Here is a 9,909-nt window from a genome sequence, read left to right as displayed (position 1 = left end):
TTTTTCCGGAAAGAGTCCTCACGGCCTGCGAAGCGAGCGATCGCCTCTTTCCTGAAGGTCTCCGCGTCGGACCAAAATCGCGACGGCTCTGAAAAACAAAAAACACGCGCGCAAGAGTCGAAACGCGCCGTGAACAGCCCGTGCAGAGGATCTACTCTGCACGTGTAGACAGGCGCGCCTATTCGGGACCGTTTTCCTTCCGAAGCTTTGTCGCGAGCGTGCGCTTGCTTCGCGCGAGAAAAACGAAGAACAAGATCGCGAGCGAGGGGTCGAAGCACCTACCGGTTCAAGACGTTCTTGTCGAAGCCTTGCATCTGCAAATCGCGCAGAAGGTTCTTGCGCTGTGCACGCTGGCCCTTCTGCAGCCGCCCCAAGACCGCCTCTTCTGCTTGCTGCGCAGAGTTGTGAACCGGCGAGAACAACGAAGACACCAGAAAACAATGAGGCAGCAATGCGAGGACTGAAGCAGCCACGCCGGGAAAAACCATAAAAACGCCTTAAGATCGAAGAAGGATCGCTGCCTACTCCCTCAAGCGCTCCACCCGTAGAGCCAAAAACAGCCGCCGAGAAGCAAGCCCAGGGAATGCCGCCCAAGACATATATACATATACGCACATATATATATATATAGAGAATGGGAAATAGGTAAACATGTGTTGCCGAACTGGTTTTTCTCGGGCACTCCAACAGAAACAGGGATATCGTTGCCTTTTGGCGTGACACGTGGAACCTGTTCTTGCTCACCTTGATGAGTTTCTGCTCCGCAGCTGAGAGTCCCTCGAAAACGAGAGAGTGCCGCGCCGTCTCCGCCGTCGACACGGAGAAGAGCTCGATCGCCATCTGGACGTGCTTGGACGAGGCCAATGGGCTCAGCTCCATCTTGGCGAAACTGCGAAAAAGGACAGGAGCCGGACCGGTTCTCGATTTTCTGTATTTAAAATCGTCATCTGCTTATATCCTTAGAAAGATACATCCTCTAATATGTGCACAACTACATGCAAGTCGTCAGCCTGTGGCGCCGCCTGCAGACTACGAGAGCCACGTGCTTGCTCTCCTTTACACTCGTGTGTCTGTACACACTCCAGAATGCAGAAGTCTTCTCTCCTCTCATCCCAGCCGCGTAGATATCTGTAAGTGTTCATCTTATACGGATGCGTCACTCCACTTCACTCTCTCTACACCTCTGTGCGCACATCCCCGCATACACACACAATTAGTTACACCATGTGCCTTATGTCTCGATAGCCGAACAAATGCAGCCCTGTTGCTTCACCCCCGTCGGTCGCCGTTTGCATGTGAGCTCAAGCGAATGCGCTCTCTCCCGCTGTAAACGGAGCTGCGTGCTAGGAAGTGCATGCGCACTCGCATTTGGCCTCACCTTTCGGCTATGCGGACAAGAGACTCCAGCTGTCGCAAGGTGATGGGAATCTTCCGGGTCTTGGACCTCTTGTCGTCGCGGACGTCCTGCCTGGAAGGAGAAAATCCGAGAAACAAGACGCCTGTCCGTCGCAGCCTCGTGCAGCTGTGTCTCCGTTCCGCTTGCCGACGCTTCTGCACCACTCTGAACTCGTTTGACGCTACACTCAGAGCCTGCCGTGTTGCGCTGCGCCTGCTTCAGGAAAAACGTCGAGTCGGCACACGCCTGCTTCCCCTGTCTAGACTCCCGGTGGGACCGTGCCTCGAGCGCGCCTTCCGCAGCTGCGATTCTTTTCCTCTCCCTTCTCGCCTCACCTCGTCTGAACGTAAAAATTCTTCAGGGCGTCTCGCGCGTCGGCTCCGAGGAGCGGCGGAGGGAGACTCTTGGCAAACTGGATGTAGTTCTTCAGCAGTTCAAAAGGAATGATTTCCTCGTCGTCGCCGCGCTGCACATTCTTCTGCTGGACAAGACACCCGCCACAAGCGCAGAGACGAACAAAATTGCGCACCACTCAGAAAAAAAAATGCGCGAGGGCCTTCCCCACCCACGGGAAGTTTTGGGTACACCCTGTTACGCAACAAAGGATCACTCGAATCGATGCACAAGCAAACATATAAACATACATATATATATATATATATATATATATACGTTCGTGCCTGTGGTGCGGCGATCGAGAGGGTTAAGGGTGGACGTATTCTACAGTGTATTAGAGACCCAAAATACACAGAAATCTTTTTCATCTGTACATCATGCATGTGCTTACGTAACTCCTTATCTTCATATATATGTACATATGAAGGAGGGTGAAGGAGTATCTCTCTACGCCCAATGACTCTCCGATCGGTAGGTTGGCGCGTTTCAAACACCCGTTTTCGGAGTGAGAACCGCGACCTTTGTCCAAAAGAGAGAATGCGTTTTTTCTCGGAAGAAAGGGATCGGTGTTTCCCATCCCATCGAGACACAGCCGCGTCACCTCTTGCTCTCTCACAGGCAACGTCTCTCGGATGCTTTCCCCGGGAGACCATCCGCCCTGTTCAGGTAACAGCCGTTGCGCCTGGCTTCTTACTGCATGCAGATTGAGGATATGTGTGCAGAGTGCCGAGTCGGTCTCGTAGTTTTCTTTGTCTCGGAGAAGGAAAATGAGGTCGAACCTGCACACACAGATCGGAGGGAACTGGACGTTTCTCCCAGGTCCGTTTTCTTTAATTCCCAAGGAAAAGCCGTCCTGAGGAGAAGAGAATCCCCGCCACGCGACGGGGGTTTTAGACTCCACAGCCAGAGACAGGCGCTCCTCACAGCACGCAGTCGTCGCGGTGAGAACTTCCCCAAGAAACGTAGAGCTCTTGATTGGATCGCGAGACACTCAGACTTCTAGCCCGACTTTCATTGAGACCACTGTGAATGGATGCATAAGAGGAAAGACAAGTGAATGTGATAGACAGACTCGAATATCTGCACATCGTTTGTCGAGTCGCCAGGATATACACAAATACACACACAAAGCTGCACACGCATCCGTATCTGTATATAGAGAAACGTCGCACATGTCGTCACACGCATGCAGCTAGAAACGTGCCTACCCACGTTTAAACAAACCTGTGGACGTATGAATGTCGCTCTAAACATGAGCACCTCTCCGTGGATGCAGATATATAACTAGGACTCGGTGTTTGGAGTATCGATGGGCCGAGACAGCCTGCAAGGTTCGAGCGAACCCGACGCGAAAAACGGTCTTCTCGAAACGCACCTAGAAAGAATTGTCGCTTTGAACTCGTGCTGCTCGGAAGAATCCTGGGTGTCATCGAAGCTTCCGAAGGAGGGATTGGCGGCGGCCAAGACGGCACAACTGCGCAGAGAACCGGACACGCACGGTGGGGCGCTACAACAAAGAGAACGTCGCAGCACTTCAGGCAGCTCTCGGGACCGAAACTCAGGAGCGAAAGGACCGGATACCGCGCGGCCTGCCACACTGTGCAGCCTCGCTCAGGCACCATCAGGCTCTGACGGAAAGACCCAGCACGCGAGACAGAGAGAAAGAAAGAGAAACGAGAGAGAAGGAGAGAGGGAGATACAAGAGAGAAAGGTATAGAGAAAGACACTATGGAGAGGAGAGAGAAAAGGGAGAAAGAACGAGAACTGGAGCGCAGGAAAAGGAGACACCGCGAGAGGAAAGAGAAGCATGAGAGTGCCGGAGTTGATTCTCTTACCGAGAGTTCAACACCGTGTTGATTCCAGCTTTGCTGATGGAGATTGTTTGTTGCTCCATGGCTTCGTGCATCGCCACCACGTCGCGTTCGTCCATTTTGTCAAACTCATCGACACAGACCACGCCGCCGTCTGCAAGGCACATGCAGCCTCCCTGACAGAAGACGAGACGCGAGACGCAGAAAGAAATGCAGAGAAAGAGAGACTAAAGCAGAGAGAACTCCAGGTGCGGAAGAGCACACATCGGCACGTGGCCCGGAGAGGACGGAAAACGCGCCCCAAAACGAGGGAGTGTGTTCCTGTATATACACTCACACATCTCCCTGTCCGCTCTGCATCCATTGCCGCCCTCCCTGTGCATCTCTCCCCTCTGGTCCCTTTCTGTTTCTTTCTCTCCCTGTATCTCTTGTTCGTTTCTCCGGTGACTGTCTTCTCACCTCGAGAGTGAAGACGCCCGTGCGGTCACGGAGAACCGCAGCCGTCAGACCTGCGGCCGAGCTCCCTTTGCCTGCGGAAAAAAGGAGAATGTGACATGGAGATTACGCGACGCAGCTGCACAAAAGGAGCACGAGGAGAAGCGAGACGTTGCCAGCCGTCCCCCCAGGTCGAAGGCGAAGGTCTGTGCGCGCGGTTGGAGCCTCGAACACAATCGAGAGGAGGTGTGCACCCTGGCGACTCTACACAAGTTCCCCCAAGCATGGACACACGGCGAGATGAAAGCAAAGCGCACACACTCTCTGGTCACAGATGAACGATGCACTTTCACCGCCAGAGAGCCGCGACGCTGTCGCCATTTCCCTAGAGCCGGGACTTCCCCACAAAACTCAGAAGCGTGAAGGCGCAGCGGCTGCGCACGGTCTCTCCGTCGAGCCTCGCAAGAATCGATGCAGAACTCGCCAGTCTTCCAAAAAAAGTGGAAACCACTCACCAGAAGTATAGACGGAGATCGGAGCGATCTTGTCGACGAACTTAAGGATTTGGCTCTTCGCCACGCCGGGGTCTCCAAGGAGAAGCACATTGATGTCTCTGAAACGAGGAAAAACGCACGATGCGCTCCAGTTGATTTCTCGCATTTCATCTCTTTTCTTGAACAGAGAAAACGCACGATACGCACCAATCTGTTTCTTCGTTCATCTCTTTCTTCCCTTTTATACTCCCCTTCCCTTTTCTCTCTCGCTGTGGCAGGAGAAGGGGGGGGGGGGAGGGAGGGAGGGAACCGCTCATTTCGCGCCGTTTGTCTTCGTCCAGATTCCCCCCGCTAAGAAACGTTTTTGACCTCCCTAAATATACTTCACAAGGCGTTTGTGTGGTTCAAAGACAAACGTTTGCCTGCCCGAGTCGCTCTGGAGTCTCACCCTCGGAGTCTGGAGCCGTCGGCAACGATCTTCTGCGTGCCGCCAAAGAGGAGACATGCGCAAGCGCGCTTCACTTCTTCCATGCCGTAAAGCGCGGGCGCTAGTGACCTGCGAGGCAGCGAAAGAGACAGAAACAGCGGTGAAAAAGCGCCAAAGGGAAGGGCGAGAATCGCTTCGAGAGACTCTTTCTTTTCGGTGAGTCTTCTCCCGCGCGCCTCAGGGGTGGCGTGGAGCGGAGACCAAGCCCCGAAAAGTTCATCGCTCCGAGCGTATAAACACAGAGACAAGGCGAAGCCGCGTCCGAGATAGAACGGAAACCTGGGAGAGGAGATCAAAATCCGTTTCTGAGTATCGGGGAAAAGCCAGCAGGGAAAGGGGAGGCTGTGCGCGAGCACGCCGCGACACCGCTCGCCTACTTTGCGATTTTGTCCAGAATGTTCTGACTCTGTGCGAGTTTGTAGAACACGTCGCGCTGCTCTATCTGCGAGGAGAGGCGCGTGCGAGAGAGAGACAAAAAGGAGATCTTCTGCAGACCCAAGACGTGCAAGTAGCTGCTGTGGGGTTGGTCCGTCTCTGAGAAACAAAACGACCGCACACACGCACGCGAATGCAGCTGCGCACTCCAGCACAAAGCTATCCCTGTATGCACATCCATCCACGCCTATGTGCATACGTCGGCAGGCGCGCGTTGTGTACGTATCACGCGCGAGAACGGCAGAAAGAAGCGACACTCTTCACAGAGATCAAGACTCGGCGGCATGCTTGTGCACGTTTCTGTTCATTTTCACCTTTTCCGCTGGTTTGTCGGATGCCTGGAGCTGTCACGTTCGTAGTCAGGACACCGTGGATGATCAGCCGGTCGCCTGGGAAGGCTTGGTCGGTGAGAAGGCGTGTGCAGTTGAGGAGCAAGTGCCGAGGCATGTCGCCAGTGGGGACCTAAACGGAAGAAACAGCCGCGATCCCCGCCAGCACTCCTATCCACAGGTCGGACGGCGTGCGAAAGAAACCGGAAAAACACTACTCGACGGGGCAGAAGACTCTTTTCTTGCTTCGGACACCAATCATGGATTTACCTATGGGGGAGACACTCCGACAAACGCGGAGGTACACATAATATATAATATGTCGATATTGATAGATGCAGAACGACGCAGAAGTGCTTCGATAGATACGGAGGACTAGGACGGACACGCGCGAGAACAAGGGAGAAGAGAGCAACGAAGACAACGCAGACTCACGTCCTCGGGGAGTTCTTGAAGCTTGAGAGACTGGACGTCGACAAACGTGCATTCATTGGTGACGATGAAGTACGGGTCCTGACAGACACGCGCGACACAGAAACGAGTCTCTTCTGCGCAAGTCCACAACAGGCATCTTCCTTTTCGGGTGTCTTGTCCGGGCGTTTCTTTCTCGCTCTCCAGTTCCCTTTTTCCCTTCTCCGCCTGCCTCAGCCACAGAACATAAATTGCCTCACATTTACAGCTAAAACTCACCTACGGAACTCCACGGGTGTACGTCCTTCCATATATATATATATATATATATATCTAGAGAGAGGTGTATGTGTGGGGAAATACTGCGCAGGCTAACCAAATATGTACATACGTCAACGTCTAAAACTATGTGCCTCTGGAAGCGTTCAAGGCCATCACGTTTCTTTCTGAAAAGTTTACATCGGGCACGCGTGGGGCGCTCACAGGTTTGTTTTTGCATCCGAGGTCAGCGAGGTCGTTGGCGTCGCCGCCGAGGACTGAGGCGGGGCCGGCCGTCGACGCCACCGCGGCGCGTTGTTGCGAGTAGAGACAGAAACGGGGAAGTTGCAGCTGTTCCCTCCACTCCGGCAGCGAAATGATCATTTTGTGATTGCAGTAGCGACACTGGATGGTGACGGTCTGCAGACAACGCGCGACGCAGATAAGAGACCGCGCGCAGAGATCGAATTTTGAGGACCGAGGTTTCTGTCAACGAGTATTTAAACGATTCATGAAACTTGGGCGAAAGCTGCGAAGACGCGAGGCACGGCGTGACGTATTGTGGCTGCCGCCCTGGGGCACGCGGAAACCTGTAAGTGGGCGCATCAGTGTACAGACACTCGGGCGGGGTGCACGATCCGAACGTCCCCGAAGATGCCTTCGGGCGAGGATGGGTTGTCCAAGCGCGGAAATCGCGCCAGAGACGCGGCTCGAAAACCAACCGCGCACCTGGAGTCGCGACGCGGGGGGACGGGAGGAGATGATGATGCCTGTGGTGACAACGAATTGTTCTTGCTGTCGCGAGAGAAGATGTCTGAACGGGGAAAAGGGAAACCGCATGCACACGGAATTTTTGTGGCGAGGCACCCGCGGGCAAAAAGGGGGAAGCGGGAGGCCAGAGCGGCTAACACGCGAGTGTGTAGGTACAGCCGCCGTTCTAGCCACGCCCACCCGACACGCAAGTCTCCTCTTACCTGATTGGCGTGTGTGTGGCGCTCGTGTCCATCAGGTTGATTTGGACCTGAGGAAAAGGACGATGCAAAAGAAAAGCGTTCTCTCACAAGGAGCTCTCGGATGTAAAGGCAACACACGAATCGTGTTTCTCGCCTTCACTCAGATCCAGCATCTACTCCCGTTCAGACACGCGCGTGCACTTGGATATTCAGACATACGAATGGGGTGAGTATGTGTAGTCCTCATGCACGGCTCGCAGTCAATCCAGTTGATTTGAGAGGAAACGGACGCAAACGCAGGCATCTACAGAGCCACACACGCAATACGAGAGAGCTATCGAAGCTCATATGTATACACAGATATGTATTACAGATATATGACTACGTCTACAGTTGCCGCTGCGTATTTCGGTGTCGTTTTGCCTCTCTGCAAACCGGCAGGTACATTGCGTAGACCCAAACGGGTCGTCAGAGATGGTTCATCAGCTGTTTGCCGATTAAGACACATGCACAGCTACGGGCCGACGCGTCTGTCCACACATAACTTCTGAACCGTCACGTCGAAGCCGCTTCTTCCGGATCTCTCCTGCATTTTCCTTGTCTAGCTACACACCGAGTCATCCCGAAAGGGAAAACGCATGCTTATAAATGTTCACATAGATAGGTGTATATGAATGTATCTCTGCATATGGATATGGAGACAGACACGCAGCTTTCAGATAGTTGCAGTGATCACCGTCGTTTCCGGACGGTCCTTCCGTTTGCTCACTTGGACTGGGCCTCGCCTCCCGTGGCGGCCAGCGGCTCCGCCGAGCGCGAGAGAAGCGGCGAGTTGTCGAGGAGGCAGAATGGCGCTTTTTTCAATCACTTCTTCACACACGCGCTCGCAAGTGGGAAGATACACCAGGGGTCTCTGCCGCAGGCCCTGACGACACATGGAGGGGCGAGACGGGAAACGCGGAGAGTGGAGAACAAACATTCGGGAACCGCCCGCCCGCGAAATCGCTCTGGACCGAGATAAACAGAGCGAGCTGAGGAAAGACGAGGAGGCGAAATCAGCGATCCGCGACAGAAAAGCGAAGACTTGGAAGAAAAGCAGATAAAACATATCGTCGGACCAGGAGAAACGACGAGCATTGAGGGCACTTCTCGAGGCTCGACTAAGCTTCCGATGTATAGGCTTATCTGTTTTCTCTCTGTCTCTCAAATAGAAAACTGTCCTGCTCCCGCCAGATGCCTCCACGGCCCGACTGTCTCTCTTCTCTCCGCTGTCGCCTGCTGTCCGTTTTCACGCATCCTGTTCACTTTCAGTTCTTTCGTTTCTTACGGTGACGAGTTGGCGAGCGAAATCTGGAGGAGCGGCGTGGTGTTTCTTCTTGCAGTACGGTGTATCGACACACTTGAGGTCCGCCTCCGAGACGTGGTGCTGGTACACTTTCAAGTCATTCAAGTCGACGTGGAGGAGACACCTTTCGTTCTTCTCCGCGTGAGCGAGGAGACGCCGCTTCAGCTCTGCCCCTCCGTGGTTCAGATACTGGCGGAAGTTAAACTTCATTTGCTGCACGGAGGGAAGCGAAGAAGGCAGCATCAGAGCCGAAGGAGACGAGGAGGAAAACCCTCCCTCCTCCAGGCGGGAGGTGTTGAAGTAGACCGTTGTTTCTTCCATGGTAGGAAGGGCAAAGAGCGCAGGGAATCAAGAGAGAAGAGGGACAAAAGACAAAGAAGCCAAGGTGAAGCGAGCGGCAGGACTGACACACGCGAACAGCTGACGGTGCATCAGATTTGAAGTGGGAACCAATAAATCCTACTGAGAAGAGAGGGGGAGGGAAAACGGAAAACAAACGACGGGAGACAGAGAACTCACGGAAACCCACGGGGCGCAAGCCGCGTAGGCGAGGAGACGCAGCAAGGCAACACCAGACCAACGGAGCGTGGCCTGCACTCGACTGATTCGGCGCGGAAAACAATGAAGAAAGGGGGAGAACGCAGAGGTGGTCTTCGGTCTTGCATTACCGTAGTGTGTCGGTTCTCTGGTGTACAGACACCCAACTCGAGTGGAACGCAGCCCAGCAGTCGTTGAACCCGGGAGGCTCCACCGATGGATGAGGGAATGAGACCAGAGACGAAGAGGCAAAACGAAAAGCAGAGAAAGAAGACAAGGGAGAAGTGTGTACAGAGAGGGAGGATGGAACTTTTATGTGGCGGGCGGGAGTATCGATATATGGTCGAGGGGGTATCGGTATGGCGGGGGGAGGGCGGCGCAGAGAGCCCCGGGGTAGCGTTGGTCTTGCGTTCAGCTGGCGGATGGCGTCACTTTTGAGGAAAGCGGAGGGAGAGAAGTGAGGAGAAAGGGGGAAAGAAACAAAAAGGAAGGAGACATGCAAGACGAGACGGGAACTCCGGACGCGAAGAGGCAGATCGATTTGACGTTTCTCTGGTGGTGACTGCGTGGAGGGTGACAGTGGAGAGAGGAGGTCAAGAAACGGACGGAGCCCGACACCACC

General features: G+C 54.2%; 1 protein-coding gene across 1 annotated transcript; it reads right to left on the bottom strand.

The window, feature by feature from the left end:
* Window positions 1–18: 18 nt before the first annotated feature.
* On the bottom strand, window positions 19–9,071 carry NCLIV_018520 (putative DNA replication licensing factor; the record flags this gene model as incomplete). The annotated part of the gene is made up of 19 exons (XM_003882045.1): window positions 19–88; window positions 283–392; window positions 745–889; window positions 1,379–1,468; window positions 1,732–1,877; window positions 2,487–2,571; window positions 3,168–3,266; window positions 3,628–3,779; window positions 4,063–4,133; window positions 4,554–4,651; window positions 4,981–5,088; window positions 5,397–5,553; window positions 5,769–5,916; window positions 6,219–6,296; window positions 6,678–6,872; window positions 7,182–7,266; window positions 7,427–7,473; window positions 8,175–8,330; window positions 8,733–9,071. 19 exons carry the CDS (start codon window positions 9,069–9,071, stop codon window positions 19–21), a joined length of 2,379 nt encoding a protein of 792 aa, XP_003882094.1.
* Between the last annotated feature and the right edge of the window lie 838 nt (window positions 9,072–9,909).

Source organism: Neospora caninum, chromosome VI (genome assembly GCF_000208865.1).
Source record: "Neospora caninum Liverpool complete genome, chromosome VI".
In the NCBI taxonomy this organism is placed as follows: domain Eukaryota; phylum Apicomplexa; class Conoidasida; order Eucoccidiorida; family Sarcocystidae; genus Neospora; species Neospora caninum.
The sequence above is the reverse complement of the archived record's forward strand: the minus strand, read 5'-3'. Positions and strand labels throughout refer to the sequence as shown.